The sequence below is a fragment of the Anser brachyrhynchus genome (assembly GCF_964034855.1).
Source record: "Anser brachyrhynchus genome assembly, chromosome: 25".
NCBI classification, from domain to species: domain Eukaryota; kingdom Metazoa; phylum Chordata; class Aves; order Anseriformes; family Anatidae; genus Anser; species Anser brachyrhynchus.
In genome coordinates, this window is record NC_137718.1 from 2,657,564 (window position 1) to 2,684,186 (window position 26,623).

The following is a 26,623-nucleotide window of genomic DNA, read 5'->3' on the forward strand; positions in this document are numbered from 1 at the left end:
TGTTTGCAGCCCTGTGGTACCGTGTGGCTGAAGAGCCAGGTAAATGTGCCCCAGGCAGACACCTAGGTATGCATTTGGAGGCACGGATGTCAGGATCCGACAGTGCTCACCCGGCAGCTGAGTGACTTCCCTGTGCTTTAAGGTGCTGCTTTATGCAGTAACCACAGTACAGGGGTATAGGACGTAGGTATAGGACCCGCAGGTGCACAAGTAAAAGAGACCTTTATCCTGCTGGGGTTCTGAGGCAGCAGGATGCTGGATGAATTGAGCCAAAAGAAAAACAAAAGGAGGCACAAAGAGGTGTCAGTGAAAATCAACTGGAGTCGGGCATTTAATTTCCAAAGACTTCTTTGCAAATCCTGGAGTATGTCCCTGGTTTCCGGAGGAGGCTGGATTCAAAAACAGCAATTAGTAAGTCCAGCTTTACATGCTTAAACACCATATTTTAATCAACAGGATGACTAGGGAACGCGGGGATCCATGTAGGTTGTGTACTGTTATGGTGCTGGAGGGAGCAAAGGGCCTGCTGGATGCTCCTGCCTTAGCAGTGCAGAGCTGGTTACCCAGGCAGAGCTGTAATTGCAGTTCAGCTCACGGGCAGTGCCAGCTTGAATGCAAATGTAGGGGCCGAAATCTTTGCTCCATCTGTACCTGCATGAAAGGAGACTAAATAGAAGTTCTTCCGTCAGGATGCCTTGGTATGGATTAAAACTGTTCTTTGGCACAACAGCAGGTTTCAGAAGAATGCAGTCATTTCCATGTTTTTCCCCACTAGACGAAAACAAACCAACCAAAGAACAGAAACACAAACCAACTGAAAACCAGAGTGACACAAGAAGGCTAATTTAAATAGGTGTCCCCTCGGAGGGCATTTCTCGCTGGCACCTCCTGAGGGGACCCTGCTGTGGAAAGCCCTGCAGGGGCAGCAGGCCCGCTGGCCAGCCTTGCCCTCAGCTGCTGTGGCCGGAGGCCCTCGTCCTCCGGGGAGCCTCGCATGGCTGCTTCTGCGCGCTGGAAATCCTTCCCGCAGGGTCACGGCACGCTGCACTTCTCTGCAGGAGCGGGGCCCAGAGCTTCCGCTCAGCAAAACCCCAGAGAGGCTCTCGGCCCGAAAGCATCCCCTCCCACGGCAGGAGCGAAGTGACTGGTAGGGGCTTCCCGGCTTTTGGCAGGATTCTGCTGAATGGAAGCCGGCCCGCTCCGCCGCCCCGCAGAGGTGGGAAATTTCGAACGCACGGCGCCGTGGGCTTCTCTTCCCTTGTGTGTCTTTATGCAGAAAGTTACCTCGTGTTATGTTTTGGAGACAAAACGAGCATGCTTTCCATGCAAATGATTTCTGTTATGAGAGGGTAGGCAAGCAGGTTGAAATTCTCTAAGTGTTTCACATTTTGGAGGTGTTTTTGGTGAAGGCAAAACGCTCTGGACACTCAGCTCTTCGTGAGCTCCAGCGGGACTTGTGCAGATAAGGCAGATGTTCAGCCACTTAGCTGTCCCACTGGCTGCTTGGATTCCCCTGCAACTGAGATATGTCAATGTGGACCTTTGAGAACCTCTTCCCAAATGGTTTTTAAGTCCTTGAAGCCTTTTTCTGCCCGCAACAGATGTGGGGCTCTATACACCCCTTCTGAAAGTATCAGAAAATGAGACTGAGAGGTGAAACTGCAATATGTTGCATCTTGTGAGGCTTAATTTTGGTAAAGCCCCAATGGGAAAGATGGATAGTATGAAAGCTGAGTCCATCCATGCCTTACAAAGCAGGTGTCAGGCTCTATGAATGACCACATAGGCAATTAAATGGAAAGCTTGCATTACTAAAATGGAAAGAATATTATGGGCTGGGAGGAATTAGGACGTGCGGGTGAGACTTATGGTTAAGACACTTTCTGTCTATCTCAGCTTCCCCTTTGTAGCAGGGGTTCTCTTATTCTGAAACCAATCATTTTTAGTAGCCTTGCCACTACATGGCCAATGCAGCCACCTCTACTGGGCGCTTGGAAGCTCTTTATTTCACTTAGGGGAATCGAAGCAGTAGGGATTATTAACCGCCCTTTCATACTGGTTCCCAAGTGTCTTCAGATCTCCCCCATGATTTAGAGATTATCCAGGTGGAAAAAATACAAAGTTAAGCTTGTTTGCCAATCTGCAACATCTTCCTCATGTTGGAGCAGAATGCAGGTCCTGCACGGTGCTCCACTGACTTGGATCTTCTGGAGGGATGAAGGAGAGCTGCTTCAGGAGGACGCTGTGCAAACGCACGCTTTGCTTACAAGAATGACCCAGGCAGGGACAACGGCCTATGGATCTGCGAGGATCCAGGGTTAATTTTAGTCTTGGAAATCTTCCAGCTGCAGATAAACAGCTGGAAATAAAGGTACCGGGCATAATGCTGAAATACACGGCTGCCAGACGAATCTGTTTCACCAACTTTGGTAGTTACAGTGCTGTGTAACTGGGCAGAGAGGGAACTAGCCAAATGCTGTACCGAGTTGTTGGTCAGCAAGTGAAATATTTAGTCTATTGATTTAATTATGCTAAGAACCCTCCCGAGTTCATTTCCTTATGCTGAGCAATGAACCATCACTTGTCTCTTCTGCTCTTGCTCCGAGTCCTTCTGTTTAGTGTAGAGCAGATTCTCCGATCAGATGTTTGCTTAGTGCTTTGCATTTAGCTAAATCTTTTTTGAAATACCCACCCTTAGTGTGACAAAACCACTCTGGTTCAGTTCTCCTTGTCAGGGTTGTCTGAAAAATAAAATAAAACAGTAACACTTCAAAGGAGATCTGGGATGTGTCAGATGCCCAAAGTGCTGTGTGTTCAGCCCTTCGAATGCATGATGACGTGCAAGCATGGGGTCCTGAGACGTGTCATTTCAGAGGGGAAAACTATTGACAAGATAATAAAGCAAGCAATAACCGAATGCAATACAGATAAATATTATTTTTGAGTTGTTTTGTGATTTATTTGGCAATGCATGCATGGTTCTGTATCTGAGCACAGTGTGGCAGGTTATTCATTCTCAGTGCTGGCCAGAGAGCTCTGTTAGTCATTACCGCCTGGTACTAGCCTTCCAGATCTGTTAGCACCAACACAGCACCTAAAATGGGTCTTGGTAGCAATAACTCTGCGTTTTGTTTCCTTTTCAAGGTGCAAGAAAAGGCATGGGTTGCAGGTGGGTCACTTCAGGGAACTTCACCCTTGACTGATCTGATCGGTTAGGACAGGGACACGCCCCGGAGGATGCTGAGGGCTAGCGATGAAGGTGAAGTGAAGATCCTTTCATCTGAGTGACTCCTTGTCTGGCTGCCATCTGGGATCTTGGGCAGTCCAAGGGGTTTCTGTGTTTTGGTTCCCTACCCTGGACTTACCACCAAGCCAAGACAAAGAAGGGTCGCCATTTTTTTCACTTTTAGTAATATATTGTAGGAAACCATTTAATTAGTGAGCGAATGAAGATGGGTGGTCTTCTCTGGCCATAGCCAGGGAAGCCTCGTTCTCCAGTGCTCTGTAAGCCTCCCAGCTGGGTGGCCGTGCTCAAGGGAGCACGGAGACCTGAACAAATATTAGACCATTTTCTCCCTTGCATGAAGAGGTACGGGGGTTGTGCGTGGAGCTGGAGCCTTCGGGCCGTGCACTGCTCTGGATGCAGCTGGCGTACGGCTCCAGCAGTGCCAAAATACCCCTGGGGGGCCTGGCAGGGTGCTGCTACAGGAGCTGTGCGAGCCCAGGAAAACCAAAAGGGATAAGGGCTGGTTTTCTCCTGGTTGTATAGGTTTGTAACAAGCTGAGTTTTCTAGGGGAATCTGACTGCCTAAGAATTACAGACCCTCCTTTACCGGGAGTTTTAGAACCACTGGAAAGTGTTTTTACCACTTGTGTAAAGCACATCCCCTTGGGCAGCCGACCAGCTTTGGGGATCTACCTCTCAGTGACCCTGTCCTCGGCCTTGCACAGGGATCCTGGCAGAGCTAGGAACTGCACGTAGGTTTCCTTGCTTCTGCTTGCTCTGCTGCTGTGCGCGGTCAGGTAGGCTGGATGTCGGTACAAGGGGAGCTGGTTAAATAACACACGCAGGAGGGGTTGCCTGGCTAGCTGCTAGGAGCTGCGTTTTATCAAAGGAAAATACTTTTCACGGTGCTCCATGATGTACTTTGGAACATTATCAATACCATAAAAGCAGCCGTTTCAGTTCTGCTGTCGGCTCTGATCACATGATCCATTTCCAAAGCAACAGATTCAAAATAATATTATTAGATTAATGCTTTATAATACTTTTAAAAAGTATTTTTTAGGATTCTCTGTCTAAATTAAATGTGAAATGTGGACAAATACAATGCAGCTTTTAGTCCCTCACTTAAATATTGCTAAATGAGCATTGGTGTCTTATTCTGAAAAGGTTTTGATTGCAGTCAAAGCATCCAAGTAGTGTATCCAAAGCCAAGCCACTTTTTTTTCTTTTTATTATCCAAAGTTCACAGTGTACAATAAAAGTGTCAGCAGCTGCCTTATGTAATTTGCTCTTCGAGATTGAAGTCAGAAAATCACTAGTCTTTTAATTGAAATCTAATTTTTTCTTGTTATCCAGGAGTAACTGTTTGCTTTTTGATGTTACTGCAAATAAGAAAAAAGATTTCTATTGTGTTTCTTTTCAATATTTTATTATATTGGGGGTGAAAGAGGAAAAGAGAAAACTATTTGCACTGGTAACTCTGATCAATTGATAAGCTTATCACACACCAGTGTGTGAGCAAAGAAAAAGTAAATCTTCTGAGGCAGTGGCAAGTGCGTCGTTTGCTGTGGCAGGCAGGCAGTCATGCAAGCTCTGGAAGATTAGCAGTGTATTTCAAACTGAAAAGTGGCCTGAGGGGAAATGGTTCCGACTTGTTTGAAAGGTTTAAACTGATCTGCAGTTCATGAGGGTGTGAAGGCCAGCGGTGCTAATAGGTTTAGTGATCTGAAACTTGTCACGCTTCAATGTTTGTAGCCTTCCAACAGCTGCTTGCCATTATCCTCCCTCCAATTTTGGCAATGGTTAAATACAAATGTAGAGGAAGATGCGTTTTGAAGGTGCTTGGTTTAATTGTTTGGCAATGTCTTTGCATGCTTTCTCTATCTGATCTTTTACTCAGACCAACATTTCCTGGATGTTATTTAGAAGAAGACATCTTTCAAAAGACTGTGTCTGAACATAGGTACTCTCGATGCTATGGACACATCCCTGTTATGTTCTCCAACGCACAGACGACTGAAGGCCAGAGTTTGTAGAATTACTGCCCAAAGCACTAATCTGCTCAGCTTTTTGCTCCCCTTGGGCAAGTCTTGTACAGTACCTTGCCGAAGCTCTTGTCAGCCCCTGAGCTGGGGCTGGAGCTGCTCCCCAAAAGGCCAGCAGCAAGGTCCCCGTTGGCCGTGCCTGCTGCGTGCAGCACAAGCTGGCCCCATACTCAGCGGGACAAAATTCCATTTTCTCCTAGGTGCAAACGAATTGGTAAGAATATGTGGAGAGAGAAGTGTATTGACATTAATAACAACACTACTGCAGTCATCAAATCTTCAGCCAGAGCCCACTGAAAGCGGCAGCCTGCAGGCTTCTCTCTGCAGAGGCTGGATTGAGGGGCTGGGTTGCTCAGGGGTCTGTCTCCAACCATCGCCGAGGGCTTTTGCCGTTGTCACTTGGTACATAGAGCTGTGGGACTGCCGTGTTTGGGAACTTTTCATTAGCTGCTGTGTTATCCATCCACTTTGAAGGATTACTCAGAAGTCTTCAGGGTTTGTGCTAGGCTTTTGTCGATGTTCAGCAAATACAGTGAGAGATAACGCTGATGAAAGGAGCCTGGGCATGTGCACACACCGTGGATTTGTAAGGCGGCCTGACAAAAGCATTGCAATGAACTAAAACATATTTACACATAGAAACTATTGCAAAGCTTCCTACTGGCTGCATTAAATTCCCCCCCTTCTTTCTCGACTCCTGATGCTTTGTACTGCTCCAGCTTCAGAGAGCGGTTGCAAATCGAGCCCTGGTGCCTGTTACAGAGGGCATGTGGCTGTTTCGTGGTGCACAAAGTGTAAAAGAAGCCAGAGCACAGCATGCACTTGAGCACCAAAACACAATGGTGGTGTTTATTTGTCGGAATGGAACCTGGGCATGCGGATGTTGGTGCATTTGCAGCTCATAACTTAAATAACAATGTACCAGCCTGATTTTAATGAGAGTCGGTTCAAGACAGGCTTGATAGTTTATTTTATGACAACCCTGGTGTAAGAAGTTGAAGAATACTAAATCCAGGTACATTCTTTATAAGGTTGTTGTTGTAATGGTTGTTATTTCTCAAAATGCCTTCATTTTTAAAAGATCACATTTCTTTGGCTGTATGAGAAATTGTCCACTGAAGCCCAGAGTCATTTTGCTGTGGTTCTTCTGTAATACTCAGACATGGTATACACTTAACAGTGGAAAAGCAGCTGTGCTAGCATTATTTTTATTTCTGGAGGTCAGCTTGGGGGGAACCGAAATATGTTCTGCAGACTTTGGTTTTTTTCTTTTTTCTCTCTCTCTTTTTTTTTTTTTTTTGGTTACTCTGCTTACACCGGAAACTCTGAATAGGTATATTTGTCAGCTTTTACAGTAAATTTCTTCTTCCCCATCCCCCAAACCTGGAGCCAGAAACTGCCATCCCTCCCCACCCTATCTCTGCAAGGAGGCTCTCTGCAGTCAGTGCGATGACTCAGGGACAGGACGCTGCCCGAGAGGGACGCTTCTGCCTCCCGTGCAGTCTGCACTGCAGCTCCTATTTGCTTTGGCAGAGTTGATGGTTTTGCTCAGCATAAACAGCAGCAGCAACGTCTGACTCTGAAATGTTCTCAGTAAAGTACAGATAAATCATTTCCAAATGTAAATAAATCCCCTATAAGACCAGGAAAGCACCTTTGGGATGGTCTTCATTTCAGACCTCCTGAGCTCACTCTCAGAGCTATCAGTACAGCTCGTGCCACAACACTTTTTAGCACTGTCTTCATTAGCACTCAGATAAATTAATATCAATTAAAATTTAAAAAGCAAAATGTGAACTGTGTTAAAAACCCTTGTGGATTCTTGCATGCAGAATTAGTGACCTTCATTCCCATTGGTAACTGCATTTCCAAAGCCACAAGCTCTATGAGACTGCAAGTAACCCAAGGTGAAGTCCCACAAGGAATGTCCAGAGAAAGCAAACGCAGATCATGCAAGGGCTGAAAGGCCATCTCCTCCAGCTACTGCTTTAAAGCGTGGAATTTTCCCAATATGCTTAAACATATTTTAGCATACAAACAAAGAAAACAGTTTAACACATAATTGTAGGGTTATCTACCACCAAAGGTATTTATAATGGCCTTTCAAGATTTCATGATTAAGTGGTATGTAGTGAGGCAGAAAGAGCAAACGCAGTAGTACAGCACAGTTGAAGGAAAATAAGTATTTCATTTCTGGAACAAAGTAAAGCAGAAAAGTTTATTCCGTTAAATATTTTTGAGGTTCACTTAAAATATTTATATTTAGACTCAGTTTTTCTCCCTCCAGGAAGGTGTCACAGAAATACCTAAGTGTCCTTATGACTGCATGTAACTGGAGGAGCTGATCAGAATTAAAGCGATTCATCTTGTTCTGTGGTGCGAAGCATCCACATCTTAATCAAAAAATTGGAATAAATACTTCCAAGGTGGGATAATGCTTGAATTTTAAGGTTTGAGCCAGATATCCAGCTGTACTTCATAGACCAAAGGCCTGTTGCGATCCTTAGGAATGGGGACTTATCAACCAGCGTGTTTACAAATCAAAGTGCAGTTAAAAGGGGCAGGTAGCGAGTCCTGCTATCGGTGGTTTTACAAACACGGGGCCTTCCTGAGCTTTGTTATCCTCTGGCCTCCTCCTGCTGTTAACTGCCTCCAAATGCTTGATGTAAAATATGGCTCAATAATACCGGCTTATGAAGAACTGGGCTTCCTCTGCTTTCATTGCCGCAAGGCTTTGCGATAGGGCTTTTTAGCTGGCTCTGAGCTTTACTTTTCAAATCGAGGTCTGAGAGGTGCTGTCAGTACAGCTGTCCGTGAAGCTGTGTGCTGGCCCAGCTGGCCAGGCCACAAACCTGCTGGGCAGGCGATGAACAGCTCTGTGGAACAGAGGCATGACTCTGGCCCAGGACGGCACAGGTATACCCGCCTATTCCCAAAAAATAGACGTGCAGGCATCAAACTAGTGATGGGTTAAATGGCTTTTGAAATGAGGGTGCTTCTCTGATTTGGTTGTGCTTGTAGCTTGCTTCTGAGCACAGACTATAATGTATTTCTCTTGAATATCTGATCTCTACTCATTTATGCATCTACCTGGCCAGCATTTAAGTTATTTAATATGCTGGGTATCTGCTGACCGATCATTATTATGTGCCTGTCAGATAAAGTCAGTCTGAGTTGTCCTTCAAGTGGATGTAAATCACTGCGCTGCGAATCTGTGGCACTGAAGCAACGGAAAGCAGATAGACAAAAGTGAAGTCTCAGGAGGAATAAGACAAGGAAGCTATTTTTGCCAGAAGCCTGAAGAAATCAGAATATTGTGCTCAGGAGTTAAGGGGGAAAAAAATAAAGTGGAAAATCAAAATTAACACACTGCAGCCTCACTGAAGGCAGCAGAATGAAAGGTTCAGTCTAGAGACAGTTTGAGGAATAGCAGCGACTGTTCATTGCCCCTCTCCTATTTTTTTAATCTAGCTGGTTGATAACTTGTAAAGAGGGACACCCTTGTGCACGTCCCGTCAGAGTGTGTGGTTCACCACTACCACTCTCGTGTTTCACACACATAAGAAATGTGTCCGCATAGAGGTGTAGGTTTATTGATACCCATCACTTTCAGGAATGGAGCATTGTCCTCTGCAGAGCAAGTGATCCCTTTTCTGTGCACTACATCCTCCCTGGCTTTCATAAACGTCTAGAGTGATGCAGCTATTTATTATCAGAGCGTGTTCATCACACCCTGCACCTGATGGGGCCCAGCTCCTGCAGACCATGGCAACACCTGCCTGTGTGGTGGGGACACCGCGGTCTGCTTCCAGACCGTCCCCAGCTCTTCTGCTTTCTGAATGCCCTTTGGCAACAAAGGGGCTGAATCCCTCAGTATTCCTGCAGCCAATTCACAGCTGGAAAGATCTGCAAGCTTACTTAATTCAGGTTGGGTTGTCCTCATGATCCATCCGTGTGATTGCAGCATCTGAGCAGCAGAGGCAGAGAGGAGACCTCGTACTTCACCTGTTGGCAAAAAGACATCACGAGCTAAGAAATGTGCACGTACACTGCCGTGTTGAGAGCACCCTGCAGACAAGGGGCTGCCATGGGGATTTTGGCCTTTTGAGTGGCAGGAAAGGAAAATAAACGTCACCTGCATCTTTTTTTTTCAGCTTCTGCTCCAGAACAACAACCGCAGCCTCGCCCCTACCAAGGTGTCCGTGTCAAAGAGCCAGTGAAGGAGCTATTGAAAAGGAAACGGGGAAATGTTCACAACACCAGTACAACGGCAGCTACAACGGTAGGAGAAGAAACAAACTCAGGAGGGAAGTTTTTCTTTGGTAGCTAAATGATTGACCAGCCCTGGCACCAGCTGGCAACACTTCATCAATGAGAGAAATCTAGGAGGTAGTGGAGCCTCACATTACCTGGAAATATCATTAAACAGATTTTCAATTAAATATTATAAATAAATTTAATGCAAATAAAATATGTTTTCACCTGTAAGGTGCTGAGCAGCTTCAATCACCATTGACTTAGTTGAAGGGGGAAAGTGCTTTGCACTTGGCAGGTTCTAATTCCTAGGAGCAGAAGGTGGCTTGGGATGTAAGCACACACAGCCCGTCTGAGAAGGACTTGAATTTAATGTTTACGGTTTTAATCCCTGGATGTTTTTCTTCTCTTTTCTAGGTTGTTTTGCCCCATCAGACGCTCCCTTCCTATTCACCAATGGGTAATGATTTCCTGCCTTTCTAAGTGTCTGTCAGCCCTGCTGCAGGGAAAGCACTGGACTGAATTGCGATCCTCTCCTGTTTTTCAGGCCAGCCTTGCATCGATATGGACGGTGCTGCCCCCGCGTTGCCTGTGACAGATGAAGGAGCACTCTGTTCGGGCTGGCTCTCCCAGCCCTCTCCCACATCCTTGCAGCCTTTAACCCAGTGGACCCCTTACCCTGACTACGTGTCCCACGAAGCAGTCAGCTGTCCGTACACCGCCGACATGTACGTGCAGCCGATGTGTCCCAGTTACACGCTGGTTGGACCTTCCTCTGTTCTGACTTACACTTCTCAGCCGCTGATCACCAATTTTGCAGTAAGTCCAAAATCCCTAGCTATAAATGATGGCCAAGTCCCCACCTCCCAAGAAATGTCATGGAGAGTTCAGGATGTAATCTGTATAACTCAGTTGTTGTAACATCATTTGTTCTTGCATCCGTGCCACGTAGTTACAGTGTAAGCCCTTCTGTTCTGTGCTGGGTATCGGAGTGGTTTGAGGGGGACAAAAAGCTGCAGTTGTATTAAAATCAGAGACCCCACTGCCATTTCTCCAGCTCTCTGGAGTGCTCCTGCAGCACTATCCACATTATTAACACACGTTTGTGCTGTTTTCCTGGGAAATGAGTCCTCTCCCACCAAGTCAGCGGCAGGGCTGGCATTGCACTGCGTTTGTTCAGCTCTGTGAACAGTTATTTACTGTAGGGGAATATCAGACGTGTTACTTTTACTGTTGTCATCAATTCCAATTTGAGGAGGTGTTCTTCAGCTCGATTTTGCAACTGCTGAGAAAGCACTAGTTCTGGCTGGGTTTACTCAATAGCTGATAAATGCTGTCAACTGGACGAGTACTTAGGACACAATCTCTCCAGAGATCTGAGCAGTTTTCAGGCAATTTTTTGCTATTTAACTCTTAACAAAGTTAAATAGTTAACAAACTTTTTAAAAAGTAAATGGAATTCTAGGAAGCATCCTCTGGGTGGACCAGGAAAATCACTTGGTGATAAGTTTCTGAAAATTTGCTATTTAAAGATGAAAGAGCAAGGCCAAAATAGCACCTACATGTAGCAGAATAATCGGTTTCAGGTTGGACAGAATCTGTTTGGCAGACCCAAGATAATTCCTTCTTCATTAGGGGAGACAGACAATCAAACTCAAGCAGCTTTTTTTTTCCCCTTTAACGTTTCGGCTCATCTGCTGAACTAGGCACACCAAGTCAGCAAATGGCCCTGCCAGTGGCCCTCACTGTTGAGGAAGGGTTGTCTTTTCAAACCTGGCCCCGTGTTAGCTGATGGATGGGCTGTTCAGCACGGGTGCTCACGGAGGCCAGAATTAAATTCCTTCAGTCCTACGGCAGCAATGTTCTTGTGCCCATGCGTTCGCCTTGCAAGAGGTGCTGCCAGCGAAGGCCGCGTTCAGCGCAGGGTGTAGCTGTCTCATGGGCTTACCCTGAGGGTGGGAGCGGGAACAGAAAGCTAGAGGGAACTTGTCGTGAGTGTGAGCTGCTGCTTGAAAGCACCTGGGACACCCACAGCCACCGCTCTCATGGGAGCCAGCGTGGGAAAACTGTCACACTGGTGTAAAGCTTCACCCAGAGGGACAGGAAAAGGGATGTTAAGAGTGAGACCGAGCGTCCTTCACCTCATTTTGCGTCCTCCCCCTGCCCCACCTAACCAATTGTTTGATCTTGTTTAATTTCTCTCCCACTTTAACAGCCCCGAAGCGCCACCCCAGCCGTGGTGCCGCAGCTGGAGGTGTCGGATCAGCAGCCACCCCTCACGTACTTCCCGTGGGCACAGCCCCTCTCCGCGCTGCCGGCCTCCACCTTGCAGTACCAGCCGGCTTCTTCCACGCTCCCTGGGCCCCAGTTTGTGCCCTTGCCCATCTCCATCCCGGAGCCGGCCCCCCAGGAGCTGGAGGACGCCCGACGGGTCATCGGCACGCTGCCCATTGAGAAGCTGCTCCTAGAAGACGAAGACAATGATACGTATGTTTTAAACCACGCTCTCTCTGTTGAAGGGCTTTAAGTTGCACATCTGGGGCCTGATCCTCGCTTACTCAATGCTCCCCTTGGTGTCACAGTGAGTTTTGAGTACAGAGGAAAGCAGGCCGGGGGGTGGGGATGGGAACTTAGCTTGGGATTTTGTTGTCCACCTCTAGCACGCCGTGACTTGCGCATGAAGTGAAACTCGCTTTGTCCTGGGGCCTGGCACAAGATGTCTGCGCTGTCACAGCTCCTGCCACCTCTCCCAGGCAGGCTTCCAGAGCTGCGTAGTTCTTGTGCTCAGCCTCAGCACGAGGTGACTTTCATCCTCAGACACAGAGCATGGCCTAAAATCAATAACCCGTAGCGTAGCGATGGCCAGCTGTAGTGTTTGGTGAGGGTACCTTGCCTGTAAATATTGGCAAGACCTTTTTCAGAGGACCGCTTTCTAGAGCTCAGTGTAATGCCCTGTATGTGTCTTTGCCCTGTCCATGAAGGAACCTCTTCCTGATTTAGGCGACTAGAAAATAATTTGGGGGCCTGAATTGATACTTTTCTTGTCCAAGTTGAATTGTCCCTTTGAAAAACAAGAAAATATGAAGGGAACGTTTGTTGTACTGGTGCAGATAGATGCGTCAGTCTGAAGATGGAAAGCCAGTACAGTTGAACTAAGTGGCAGTGCAGGTGGACAGCCCTGTGCACAGAGCAACCCAAAGCGGGCTAGGTGAAACGTCTGATTTCACAGGAAGGTGAAACTTGAAGGTCTCACCTTGTCTGTTACTGCAAGACAGACACGTAGGTGTGGGACAGTGCTTTGGAGTCCTTGTCTTTCAGCTGCAGAATGTTTTTGGACTCTAACCTATCCACCTTCAAGACGGGGGGCTGGTTCTGTGGCAGGCTGGGAATGCTGCGTGTTCCACCAACGGACAGGTCCCGGCCCACTGAACTCACCGGGAGTTCTGCCTGAGTCAGGATTGCAAGACATGGCCCCATGTCAGGAGACGATTGAGAAGACAGGGTCTTCCAAAATCTGGCCTTCGGTCTAATAACGAATTCATGGCATTACTGTTAGCTGGCAGTACTTTCATTTCTTCTGTAGCATTTGAGCGTGAAGTTGGTGATGTGCTGAGACAGGGGACCTTAGTGACCTCTCTTGTGCCTTACTGCTACGGAAAGTTTCTCCGCTGTAGTTTCCCAGGTTCACAGGTGCACACGTTTGCTTTATGGCTTTCTGGTTTTCTTTCCTGGAGAATGAGTAGCTTTACCTTTTCCTCTGATGCAACTGTAAATATTACTGCTGATGTTCAGGAGTGCCATGCCACAAACAAACATACTTGCAGGAGATGTACCCCCTTCTAACTTTGTTTATTGTTTTCTTTAAAAATGAGGGAGTCTTGACTGATGAACACAATTTCTCTGGGTTTTTCTGCTTTCTAAAGCCCAGGATCCGTAGGTGATTTTAGTGTTTGCAAGACTATGCAAAATAATTTATTGCACTGTTTATTACCTGGTGCCCAGCACTCCGCTTCCCACCCAGGCAGTATTTCAAGTAACTTTACGGTTTATGCCTGAGTGAGGTTTGCAAGCTCACAACAAAAGTCTTGAGGACTTGTAAGCATATTTCATTGTTTAATATTAACAAATCTGGTAGACATGAGCAATAGATCATGTAAGTGATCGTAAAGTCATTTGGAAATAGCAGTAGTTGAGGCGCATTGACATTAGTGGCTTACATTTGCAGAAAAACCCAGCAAAGAAATTAATCAGAAGGAGCTTGGTTCACCACTGGTTACTCCAGTTTTATAAGCACAGAGACATTCAGTAGGTAAAGCTGGGGTAATGCAGCTGTGAACCAAGCCTGTGGTTGCTAAGATTGCTTTTAAATTTCTTTCACTTCAATGTATGTAAATTCTGTGTGTGGATATAAAACAAAGATGAACTGTTTCAGAATTTCTTTCTGGGTTGTTCTGGTTTAGAAAAAAGACAAAATCTTTTCCAATAAAGATCTACGGTAACTTTCATATGCCTAGAGTGTTTTATTTCCTGTCCAAAAGCATAACCCAGCATTGGTTCAGCAGTTAGTCAGTTCAAGAACTATGTAGAGGCTAGAGCCACAGATCAGCTGTTGGGCTTTTTGCTCATTTTGCACATCAAGGCAGACTAAAGAGGAACCCCATGGTCCCAGTGTGGCTTGGAAGCAGTATTTGCTCACGTAGTCATTACTCACACAAGCACTCCTGCTGCTCGGGTGGTAGTTTGATCCCTGTTACCCTCCATCGGTGTCCCTGGGGATGTGAGTGTGCAGTCAGAGCTGATGCTGAGCTTGACTGAAAGCTAGACCAGCCAGAAAGCTGCCTTTCTACTGCCTGAAATTGTCAGGTACGGCTCTGGGCTACAAAATCGCCTGGGGAATCACCCCAAACAATCACCCGTTGTTTTCCCCTGGACAGAGGGGAAGTGCACAGCTCCCCGTGCTGCCAGGCGTGCCTGGTGCCCTGGAAATGGGCCCTGGAGAGGTGGAAGTGGCACGTAGCTCTGTGCAGCTCTCTGCAGCTCCAGCCGTAGCGTTTCCCACATCGCCATGTCACCAGCAAGCCTGTCACTGCTATGGGACATGACAGCTCTGTGTCTTATGCACAAGGTAAGGACCTGGTCCACCCAACAGCAGTTTTAATAGAGTTTAACTGGCTCAGTTTACGAATACCCTGTTAGGAAGAGGCTGTTTGTACCTCTGGGTGGTGAGATATTGCCAGTGCATCACCCCAAACAAGTGAGAGCGTGTGATACAGCACGCTGGGCCCCAGCACAGGGCTTTGGGGAGGACTCGGGTACCTCCTGGCACAGGGGCAAATCTCACACGGAAGTGCTGAAGTGGAAAGGAGACAGCACGTCCAAGTTCAGGAGCGCTGAGGGCTCTTGAAAGCAGCACTTATTTTGAGGTAGGAAGCCCTTTCCTGGGGAGTGGGTGATTTCAGCGTCGAGCCCTTGGGGCTTATGGCATGGTTTTGGGGCACTCTGGGCATAACCCCCCCAAAGCAGCAATGATACCCTGTAAAACCGTTTGCTCCCAGGGCCAAGCAGTGATCGGTGTCTTTATTTACTGTCTTAGAATTCTACATATTTATGCAGCTAAAGGTATGAGGGCGTTTGCGTTGGCAGCTGCAGAGCGCATGAAAGAGCTGCGAAGACTCGATGCCAAGGAACACCGAGGAAAGGTAACGCGGACCGTCTTCTCCTGCAAACTGCAGTGTTTGGGATGGGCACAGACTTTGCATGCCTGAGAGCAAGTGATGCCACGAAAATCCACCTCGGCCTCTCTGGTACTGCAGAGGAAGCCTGGGGCAGTGACTTGCCTTGCTTAGGCGCCCCTGGCAGGTTCTGCAGGTTAGGTGGGATGAGGACGGGCATTATTTCTTTCCAGCCCGTGGTTCACTGAGTGATCTAAGATAACGCTGGTCCTGGAAGATGCCAGCACGTTGGCAGCAGTCTCTGAGGCTGCAGGTTTTGTGAACAACTGATTAATGCCAGCAGTGCTGCACCTGGCATAAATAATGTCTTGAAAATGCTGGGCTCGGGTTGTCAGCCAAATTAGGGCTGCAGCACACTAGAGGGAGCTCTGAGGAGCTGAGAAATGTCCCCTCTGACATGACACCGTGGGTCCTGATGCAGGGCATTCAGAATCTGCCTGTGAGCAAACTTTGGCTTGTGCACCTTTGGCCTTCTAGATACCGTTCAGCCCAGTCTGCCTCTCCCTTTCTCTCTCTCTTTCTTTTTTTTTTTTTCTTTTAATGATACATCTGCTTCTAGACTCTCACAGTTTATCTGCTGTGCTATTTTCAGACTCCTCTGCTGGTGGCTGTCACCGCCAGGCAGCCAGCCATTGTCTATGATTTGATCCAGACAGGAGCAGATGTCAGTGCTGTAGACAACAAGGGGCAGTCAGCCTTGCATCTCGCTGCAACGTACGGGTATGCCCAGGTCCTGCAGGTAGGAAAAGCTTTTATGGTTTTAATTGCTAGCAATATACGCCTACATTAAAGTCTCAATAGCGGTGTCTTTAAATAACAATCTCAGAAGGTGTCAGTAAGCAACGAAGACATACAGAAGCCTCTGCTTCCGTCGCTGTGTTAGGAATTGTCTCCCTAGGATATTCCTGTTTTAGGACTATGCTTGCAGCTAACATCAGCCTCTGTTACGGAGGGAGTAGCTGTAGTTTATTTCGGGAGGGAAATAAGATCTTTTTGCAGACCATGGCTCTCAGCCTGCTGATGCAGGCCAGGCACAGTGGGCTTGGGCTTGAGCCCTGAGCACTGTTCTGGTGCCTGTGTTGGAGCAGGGTCCCCAGGGGCTGCAGGCAGCTGTGGGCTGTGGGGAGAAGAAGCACAAACGCCAGGCCAAAACCCTCTCCGTGAGCCCAGTGTCATCCAGGGGCGAGCAACAAACCATGTCCAGGTTCAAACCAGCTGAAGGAAGAGCAGATGTGAGCCTGGAGACGGAGCCAGAGCAGGCACAAAATAAGGCACTTTGTTCACATTTAAACCAAAACCAAGAGTTGTTCTGCTCCTATACAGGCAGAATCTTCTAGAGCTTTCACAAGCTACCTGACCAGAGGGAGAGACATACATATGACCATACCTGTAGGATCATGATCATCTCGAGTAACCCTTAGTGCCCCCCAGATCTTTCCATGGACAGGGTCTAAATCTAAGCAGTGTGCCAGCCAGGCTCTGACAGCCCCCAAGAGCAAATTGGCACAGTAGAAAAGGCACTGTGGGCATTTTGGGGAGGGATTACGTAGCGCAGCTAAGCGTATTGGCGTGTGTCTCTTCATTGTGTAGCTTTTGGCCATAAAATAGAATTAAGAAAATGTACCAGCCTTGATTCGTGTCAGGGCCGCCTGTAAGCTCTGCCATTGCAGAGCTTCAGTGCAGCAGCAGGGCTGCCGAGGAGTTTACCTGCGGGCTGGGCACAGGGCACGGGGTCCTCTGAGGATGAGGAAGGTGTCGGTGGAGGTGCCGCAGGATCCCTGGCACGCTGGAGGTTTGCTCCAGCATTCATGAGCTCTGCCTTGCACACATCCTGCACTAAGTCCCGAGTAGGCAGTTAATGTGTAACGTCACGAGTTCCTTGGAAAACAGGTGTTTCGTTCAACGGGGACAAGTGTTTTACATTCAGATGATTCCACCAATGCCTCCCGGAGTGCCTTACGGTAGAAATGCATCTTTTTATTTTTTTTTTTTAATACCTGTGAAAGGGAATGAGAGGGAACAAGGAAAAATACACACAGCTTTGCTTCTCGCTGGGGTCAAAGCCATGCGGTGCTACAGGGTTTCTTTTGTTTTGTTTTGTTTTCTAATGGCTTAAGCATCTAATCTCTAATCATCAGGCAGCCCAAAGCTACTTGTCAATATTTGATCTGGATATATTATATTGTTGTTATGATAAGAGAGCACAAGCCCTAACGTTCCTGGATAATCCTCCTGCACCTTGTCCAACTTGACGAGGCTCTGGATGAGTCACGGCGCGGCATCCTCAGCCAAGATGCTGCAATGGGAGCAACTCGCTTGATTCACTCAAGAGCAAAAAGTGCTGCTCTGTAATAATTTAGACAAGGAGCGACCTGCCTGCATCACACCGGGTCTATAAGTTTCTGAAGTTAGAGATTTTAAGTTTTTCACTCTGCAAAACCCAAGCAGCCATTGTAACAAGCTACAGCTTCAGCCTGTCGCGCTGTTACACGTTAAAAAAAATAAGAATGAAAAGTAAACCCAGCCTGAGAATTTCCACTGTCAGCAAACTTTTAGGTAATAAAGTTTTACTGTACATATCAGGGAGAGATTTTCATTTATCCTTGCCAAGAATAACTCAGAAGAAATACAAATTGGTGTTACGAAGGCATACATTTGCTTAATCCAGGGTGAAAATGAGGAGACTAACACCCTTGAGCTGAGTTTTACTACTAGGGATTGAGAATCTAATAGGATCTAACAGGATCTTGTATGTAGATGGATCTTCGAGAACTAGGGAATGTGATCATCTTGTGCAACCTTGAATGTCCCTGTTAGGAAATGGGATTCACACAGCCAAAAATCCAGTGTCAAACTGCTTAACTTGCAGTTAAATCATAATTTTCTCTTTTGTTGTGTATCACACACACACAGAGCTTCTGTTAGATCTAGCTGATTTTAGCCTGGACAATGTTCTGCTGAACTAAAATTCTCCTTTTCCATTTCTCTGTCACTTCTAGGTTATACTGTCGCTAGGTTTTCCTCTTGATTTAGAAATGAAGAATTTTGAAGGTGAGACTCTTTGTACAAGTATTTTATCGTGATGGTAAAAAAAAAAAAAAATCAGGGATCAGAGAAGGATCTAGGGCCTTAAGAATACACTTACATACGTTGCCCCTGCGAGCCCTTACATCCTCTCTTTACATCATTATCTTCGCTGGGGCTGTCGTCACCTCCCTCCCTCCCTGTTTTCCAGGCCATACCCCCCTGCACTGTGCCGTCCTGGCCCACAACGCCCTGCTGCGGGAGCAGGGGCACCCAGGGGTGACGAAGGAGCAGCAGGAAGGTCTCCAGCACCAGAGCGAGGAGCTGGAGACCTGCATCCAGCTCCTGGTGCAGGCGGGAGCCTCCATCTACAGCCGGGTAGGGAATCGCTTCTGTCTGTCCCTCACTCATCCCCGTGCTGTTCGTTTGTACGAAGTCTGAGCCTCGTGCTGCATTCAAAATATCGAATTGGAGGAGGAATGAACTGCTGGCGGAAGGAGCAAGCCTGTTTCCCTCGCAAGGGACTGGTTGCAGGGTCAGCTTCTGCCTTTTGGGGTTGCTTCCCCGCAGCCTGAGCCGAAGGCTGGGCATTCAGGCAGCCCCTGCAGGGAAGGAGGTTCCTCGGTGCTGCCCGTGAGCTGCAGAGCTGGCCTGGACGCCTTTCTGCGGGGTTTACATAATGGCTTTAAGTTGTTCTGCAGGATGTTTATTGTGCTTTGTTTTGCTGTCTGTAATTAGGATGTGAAAAGCAACAAGACAGTTCTTCATTACACAGTCCAGGACGCGAACATCTCCCTGCTTAGGTACTTCCTGGAGCTGAACGCTTTCAAGTCCAGGGATTTTGTCAACAGCAAGGTGAGTCAGGAGGTGCCGGGACGGGGTCTGTGTGCCAATGTCCGGGCAGAGGAGGTGCTGTGAGCACCGAGCTGCTCACAGTGGGAGGCTGCAAGCTCATGGAGCTGTTGGGGGATCTTTGGGGTCCTGCAGAAACTAGACACTCTCTTCCCACACTCATTTTTCTGGAGGGAAAAGAGCAACAGCTTGTGATTCTGAACTTGTTTTTTGCCCTCAAACCCCATTTTCCAGTAAATGGGCACCTCACCTGGAAATGTGCTTTAATTGCCATGAGACACAGGCGCCTCTGCCAGCAGCAGAAGCTGACAGAAGGAGAGCAGCTAGGCAGGGAGGAGAGGGACGTGGGAAGTGGTTACTTGAGGAGGAACGCGAACTTTATTACGCTAGGCTGAAGATTGAGAAGACAGATCTGCAGTGATGCAATGGCTTGCTGTTGGCAGCAAAATGACAGCGAGAGACGGCTGTTGAGGGCTGCGCGTCGGTGACCTCTCCTGTCGCATGTGCCATGCGCGGCGAGGGACAGAGCTCCGGTCCAGGGAAGGGAGATGGGGACTTTTCTGCCTCGTTCTTCGCAAGTGTTCTGGCTCTGTTTGTGCCGGGACACAGACGGGTTATTGTGACGGCTCTAGGTTTGAGCAGGGAGAAGCCAAATATTTACAGGGCCCACAGAACTCTAACAGCTGTCGGGAGCAGTGAGGGAGGACAGCGAGATGCTGCTGGCAGCGAGGCGGGGGCTGACCTGGGCCAGCTGAGAAACCAGCTCCCCAGGGGGAGCCAGGACCCCTGCAGAGCAGGCAGGAGCCTGGGTGCTCTGGCAAGTGAAAGGTCTCTGGCTCTGGGAACTCAAGATGCTAAATGCTTGGCTTTAGGCACTCCATACAGCCCCACTTCCAGACCTGAAGATTTGTCCGTGTCGGTCCCTGAGCGCGGTGTCCCTGCTGAGCCATCCCCAGGTTGCAGAAATCAAGCTCGAAGCCCTCCCGGCGCTGCTGTTACCACCCGTGCTGCCCCCCGCTTCACCTCGGAGCAAACAGCAAGCGGTGACACTATCTTGTAGGTGCATCGGCTCCTCCTGAGCAGAAATCCTGACATTCCTGCGGGTGGCTGAGCCGTCGCCCTGCACCCGGGCTGAGCTGCCCCCCGCAGCAGGACCGGAGGGTGCTGCTGGCAAAAAATCCAACCTGAGCAGGGAGCACAGAGGGAGAGGAGGAGGCCGGGGCTCCCTGCGCTGAGGGGGCAGTGCATTTGCTTTGCATTTCAAGAATTTCGCGGGCTCTCAGCCTTGCATTCCCCAGAGCATCCACACGCCTGTGTCCGACAGAGAGGAATCCAACTCCATTCTGACCAGGAGGCAGAAACTGGGCAGCTTCACATTTTTTTTCCCCCTACAGATTTCTGTTGGGCTGGAGGAGAGAAAAGATGTTTTTCTTGGGGGGCGGGGGGGTAATTGCACTGGAGTTTTGCTTTTCTGCGAGGTGAAAGGCCTTACGCTGTCTTTCACTACATTCTTGCTGTATCTTTTAAGACCCTCTAGGCAGGTGCTATCTTGTCCGTGGGAGTCTGCTCTTGTCTCTTGATCACAGTCCTGTGAGAGCTCCCTGCTGCGATAGGATCGCGTGGAGTCTCCAGTCTTGTTGCTGAGATGCCTGGGACAGTGAGAAATGTAACGGCGAGGCTGGCCGGTCCCCATCCTGGCGTTTTAGCTCTTCCAAGTATGACAAGGAGAAGAAAATGGGGATGCTGTATTTTGGCTTCCCTGGCTCGCCCTCTGCTTGCTGTGGTTGTCTCATTCCAAATCCAATTCCTTGGGGATTTTACAGTGAGAAAAGCACTGAGGGCTTTAGGGTATTTTTTGCCTGAAGGGTTTCTAGAGCCCAGATGTTAGTGCTCTGAATCGTTGTCTCACGTAAGTCCCATTAAAGTCAGTGGAGAGGCTCCAAGCTCAGGCATTGCCAGATTGCCCTGGTCTCAGCCTCATGCCTGGATTTGGAAGCCATCAAATGCTTCTGCCACAAAGATGCGGTGAGAAAAAAAAAAAAAAAAAAGTAAAATAGATGTTTCCTTTTTAATAAGAAATCCTATAAAGAGTTTGTAAACTACCCCTGGACTTTATGGGATAGTAAAATCGACAAGGATCTGCTTGTTCAGGGCTTGTAAAAATACCTTGACTGAGAATAGTTGTTAAGATTTCCATCCTAATGTCCTGTTTTGTTTGGTGCTTCCATGCCCCCCCCCGTCTCTCTGGGAAGCAGACCCTGAAACCCCAGGCAGCCCTTTCAGCACTATGGGCGCAGGTTGCGCCCAGCCTTTCCAAGCGCTCGGGGAACGTGTGATCGCCTCGGAGAGGAAAAAACACGCAGCTGCCGCAGCGAGACCTGGTGCAGACTAAAAATACCTCGCCTCCTGCGTGTGCTTGCGAGCTCCTCCTTGCTTAGAGCCGTTAGGGGTCATACCCCAGTGGGCAGGGCGCGCGTTTGGGGTGCCCCAGCTGCAGCCCCCGCGGGGTGCCCCGCACCCTCTGGTGGCTCCGCAGCTGGCCTGGGGCACAGGGCCATGCAGGGACACGGCTGCTGCTCCTCGGCCTTGCTGCTCGCTTGCCTGGCACCTCTCGGAGCGGCTCTGGGTAACGTTGGGGGTCTGGGGACCTGGGGGAGCTTGCACGGTCAAAGGGGATGCCTGGGGATGCAGAGTTCAGCAGGGGCTGAGTGGGGAGGAATGCTGCTGGTACGGGGCTGCCTGTTAGCCCCGAGGTGCTGCTGTGGCCAAGCAGCTGTACCCAAGATCAAAGCTCCCCAGTCTGTGCTATTCTATCACACACAGAAATCTAAATCCCTGAATTTCCTCCGTGAGCAGCCATACGTGGGAAACACAGAACAGGGATACTCTCTCACCTTCAGTTAGGAAACGGCGTGAAGTTTCTTCATCTCTTTCACAAGTCTTCGCTCCCAGGGCAGTTGTAAGCAGGTGGTACGGCTTCTCAGAAGGTTTCTCTTACTCGTTCTTCTTCGCCCCTTGCATTAGGCTCATGGCAACACAGCTCTGCACATGGCAGCTGCACTGCACTGCGACAGGAACCAGATGGAAATCATCCAACTGCTCCTCGACCACGGGGCAGACCCGAGCATCCGAAACTTGGACAACGATCAGCCGATCCACATGGCTCCTTCTGGGAAAGCCGGGGACCAGGTACGTTCCCGACACGTCTGCTGTCTGTCCTTCCCCGGGGAAACCGAGGGCATGTCCTGGCCAAGCTGTGTGACGTGGGTCTGAGGGTATAGGCTGGGGGCTCCCCACTTCACCAAATCCCAAATCAAGGGGCCCAAAGTGGGCATTAGCGGGTACTCCTAGCACATCTGGGGAGATATCGATGTATAGTTCCTTCACAATGGCAGCAAGACTCAAATGAAGACCAAGTTTCATGCCTACAGGTCTGAAAAGGCTCCTGGAGCTCACTTTAGTCTCCAAAATGTTTATATGTGCGTACGTATTCATATACATGTATATAATTGTGTGTGTATATGCATCTGGGCGTCTGCATGCAGCCCATGCATGCACCCACCACAGTTTCACCTGGTACATTATAAACTTTTACATTTTTTGGCAGATCAGGCATTTGCTGAAGAAAGGGAAAATTGCATCTGCATTTATTTCCTGCCGCCGAAATGCCAGGTCCTAGGTTGCCTGCACTTTCTGGAATGGTTTCAACTTCAGCTTGCTGATCGCAGAAAGCCTCTTAAAAAGCCCTGTGAGGATGGTTAATCAACGTGTCTGTGCCCCTAAAATCTTTAACCCCGCGTGGGATGACAGCGTTTCTCAACCTGTGGCCTGGGGACTGTGAGTAGCACGTAAGATATCAAGAGTTGAAATTGGAAATGGTTGAGAAGTTTATTTTGTAATAACCCTGTTCCATAACTTAGCAAAGATTTGGAGTACAGCCACTCTTTGGCTTGGTGGTGGTTGAAACCCCATGGTGGTGGCAGAGCACAAGGTGGTCCTTTGGCTGTAAAAGGCTGAGAAATGCTGATCGAAGACAGGCTCACCCTGTGCCTCCTGTTAGGTCCTGTACAGAGGTACCGGGCGAAATGCTGAAGCCTTTGTGATGTGCAATTACCTCGATTATTCCTGCTACCTGGGAATGCGTGAACCTGGGGGAGGGAAAGGACTGGATGGAGGAGGTCAAGCTAGCCTGGAGAGCTTCCACGGCGTGGCACGGCCGTATTCCCCCTGAGGGAACAGGCATCTGAGCTCAAGGCCTCCAAGGGAGGGTTCCTGCAAGCTGCTGCTATCCCGTTTCTCAGCACTTTGTGGAAGAAAGCTGAATCAGCTGCCCGTTGCCACTGTCTCTCGCCCCACCCCGAGAAAGGAAAGCAGATGCTTGAAGTGTGAGCACCTGGGGCAGGGTCTGAGCAGCGCAGGTCCGCATGGCTCCGGAGAGGTTCCCGGGGCAGGGATGCCTCTGAGATGTCCAATCTGATCCCAGAATGGCAAAGAATAACGTTGTGAGAGCACCTCAGAGCAAGAAGCTCAACTCCCACCGGAGCTAAAGCCTGTCCTGGAGACGGAGTCGTCCTCTGGGATCTGCAGCAGCTTCTGGGGGGGACAGGGCAGAAAACCTTAAGCCACGTGGGGCTGTACAGAGGGTCAGGGGGCAACGTGGCCAGTGCTCTCCTGTTCCCACTCCTACCTAAGGGGGCATGTTAGTAAACTCTTATTCTTTCTGTGAAATGATTTGTAAATTGCTGTGCAATCGGCTGGCAGCAGTGTCTCTGCCGGGTCAACAGGAGTGGAGGTAAATGCCTCAAGGGAGTGAAAGCTGTGTTTCGATAACCCTTGCGCAGAGGGTGCCTCATCTCCAGTGCACGTTCTGAATTTTGCTGCTTTCCTAGTCTTGCACAAGTTATTTTTCTTCTAACAGGGCTGAACAATAAGGCGAAGGGCAAATCCCTTAAATCACTGCAGTGATTTCCTTGATCTGACTAACTCAAAGAGACAAGGTTCTTAAGCACTTGTGGGTCGTGCAAACCTGGTCTGTTCAAACAACTGCTTTTCAGGCTTGAACAAAAGCTCTTAAGAAACGCAGGTATCCTGATTAGAGATCTTCTGACTTCCCCAGCCCTCCTCCGTGCTGTTTTGCTACTGCTTCTCACTACATCACGTCGACAAACCTGCCAACATCCTCTGACAAAAGAGCAGACGTATTTGCATGTGTTTGCATAAATTTGCATGCATCTGGGCACAGGCCATCCAAAGCATGTGCTTTCTTACATTGAAGGGATGCTGTAACAAGCCCCAAATCGAGTGAGAACTACATTGGTGATTGTCCAGACAAATGGTCAATAAATTACCTCTTTCTTGATCTCGCTAGCAATGGAACTGTAAAACCGTGACTGGTACTTGGCAACTGAGGCACCCAGGAAGATGTAAAAAGCTTTTTGCCATCTAGAATTGCCTGGGAGGTGACCTGTTGTAGCAAGAAAATAAATACACGAGCTGTTTTCTAGACTGTCTTGCGTCTTTATTGTTTCACCTGCCTGCCGTTGGGTGTTTAATGCATCAGGGGCTGTGTGAGCACCACCTGCGGAACATCAGGGCAATGTCAGTCCGGGGACGGAGGGAGGGATGTGGCCTCTCCCAGAGCAGCACCCTGTGCCCCTCGGAGGTGATCGATGAGATTTGCAGAGGGAAGATCTCCTGACTGCCGCAGGAAGGATTTAGTGTCTCTGCAGACATCCAGAGACCTGCTCTGAAGCCGCCCACGATCACCAGGCCGTTCCTCTTGTCTTTGGACCGGGTCCACGAGACAGCTGGCGGCTGCTGCCTCCCCCTGCACGTAAAGCACCTTCCCCTTCCCTGCCCAGCCAGCCCCTTCCCGGCCTGCGCATCAAGAAAATCCATTTGGGGGCTCAGAACCGGCCTCCGTGTTAAGTCTGTGCTGGGGTGAATTTTGTTGATTTGAGTAGGATCTTCGTATTTCAAACGTTTTGTGACTGCTTAAGGGGAATGTACCTTGTACAAGTTTCGCAGCAGCACTGGCGGCGTGATACCGCTTTATTTCCCCAGTTTATCTCTTCCTACCTGTGGCTTTGGGTAAGCTGCTAATAACAAAGGCTCGTTATCACTAAACAAACGTGCTCAAGTGGCACCATGGAAAAGTCACCAGTGGTTGGCAAGGAAAACTTTGTGATCAAATACTCTGCGTAACTGGTTAAGGACCTGAGAATAAGAACCTTTTATTTTATTTTTTTTTTTCTGTAAGTGCAGCTTCTGGAGTGATTCCTGGCTTTTCTAAGAATGGGGTGATCCTAGCTTTTGTGTGAGTGCATGTTTATGTAGGCTGGCAGAAATTCACCTGGCAGGGACTGATGAAAGGGCAGCGTTTTGGTAGTGCGATGCCAGTTCTGTTAGAGATACGGCATGAGCTATTGTCACTTAATCTTTTTTTTTTTTTTTTTGGGGGGGGGGGAAGTGGTAGAGGGGAGGAAAGAGGGGAAAGAATACGTCCCTCATAGCCAGAAAATCCACAATCAGCCTTTGAATAGCCCTCCTCTGTTGTTTTCTTCCTTTCTGTTTGTAGTCAGTCCAGGAATTCTTGTGTCAACAGTGAGCAAGCTTTAACTTGCGCTGCACGTGTCACCTGGAGCTGTTGACACAAAGCCGGGGAACAGCGTCTAAACCGTGCTAGCAGTCCCTGGCATGGGAGGTTGCAAAACAATTGTAGAAGGAGCAGCAGAGAAATGGGAAGTGGCTGCAAGGGACGGGGGACAGCGATACAAGCTGTTGAAGTCCCAGGTGCATGAAGACATTTTGATGGAAATCTCCCTGTCGCATCGGGGCAGCTGGAAATTCGGAGCAGCTGGTCCCATGCGGCACGAGGCCAGTAATTGTTCGGTATCTGTTATCTCTACGAGCACACGGCAGGCTCCCGGCGCAGACCTCAGCCACCTGCTGCCGCAGACGCGTGGCAGCCCAGAGGCGAGCCCGGCTCGATCTTTCTGGAGGCCGCTTCCTCCCGGGGAGGCTGCTTTTTTGCCTGGTTCTGGCCTCATCTAAAGAGCCAGGGGTAAGGACGGGGGTGCCGGGGGGTTGTAGCCCTGCCATTCCCAAGTGGTTGAGCCTAAAGAGCCAGCCACAGGCTCAGTGGCACAGCCAGAGGCTTTGCACTGAGCGGTCCTCCGGGGAGATGCACGGAAACCGCTGCTGGCTGTGCACGTCTCGGCCACCGCCTGCTGATAAACGTGCGACTGCTGATAACGTATCGGGCTCAGATATCCGCCCCGCGTGCAGGTGAGGGAGATGATATCGGGCTGTAGCTCCGCTGACGTCCCTGCTGGTGTTTTTTGGCAGGTTGGGATGCTGCTGGCCTTGTCGTGAACTGTTAACGTAGGCTCTCTCCTCGTTTGATGCTCACTACCCATTTGATGCTCACCCATTTCCACAGGCTGCAGGAGAACCCCTCCTGCCGGTCCCGCTGAGCTCCGGCTACCGCT

At 49.0% G+C, this 26,623-nt stretch overlaps 1 protein-coding gene across 3 annotated transcripts in view; it reads left to right on the forward strand.

Annotated features, from left to right (window-relative positions):
- POU2AF1 (POU class 2 homeobox associating factor 1) overlaps window positions 1–26,623 on the forward strand; it is a 46,511-nt gene that overhangs the window by 13,273 nt on the left and 6,615 nt on the right. For all 3 annotated transcript variants that reach the window (XM_080567748.1, XM_080567749.1, XM_080567747.1), the window contains 11 exons: window positions 9,426–9,553; window positions 9,943–9,985; window positions 10,073–10,344; window positions 11,741–12,012; window positions 15,119–15,224; window positions 15,850–15,996; window positions 18,257–18,308; window positions 18,493–18,659; window positions 19,020–19,136; window positions 22,158–22,322; window positions 22,741–26,009. In XM_080567748.1, the coding sequence (XP_080423874.1) occupies window positions 9,426–9,553; window positions 9,943–9,985; window positions 10,073–10,344; window positions 11,741–12,012; window positions 15,119–15,224; window positions 15,850–15,996; window positions 18,257–18,308; window positions 18,493–18,659; window positions 19,020–19,136; window positions 22,158–22,322; window positions 22,741–22,812 (1,541 nt within the window). In that variant the 3' untranslated portion in view covers window positions 22,813–26,009. The remainder of the gene's footprint in view (window positions 1–9,425; window positions 9,554–9,942; window positions 9,986–10,072; window positions 10,345–11,740; window positions 12,013–15,118; window positions 15,225–15,849; window positions 15,997–18,256; window positions 18,309–18,492; window positions 18,660–19,019; window positions 19,137–22,157; window positions 22,323–22,740; window positions 26,010–26,623) is intronic.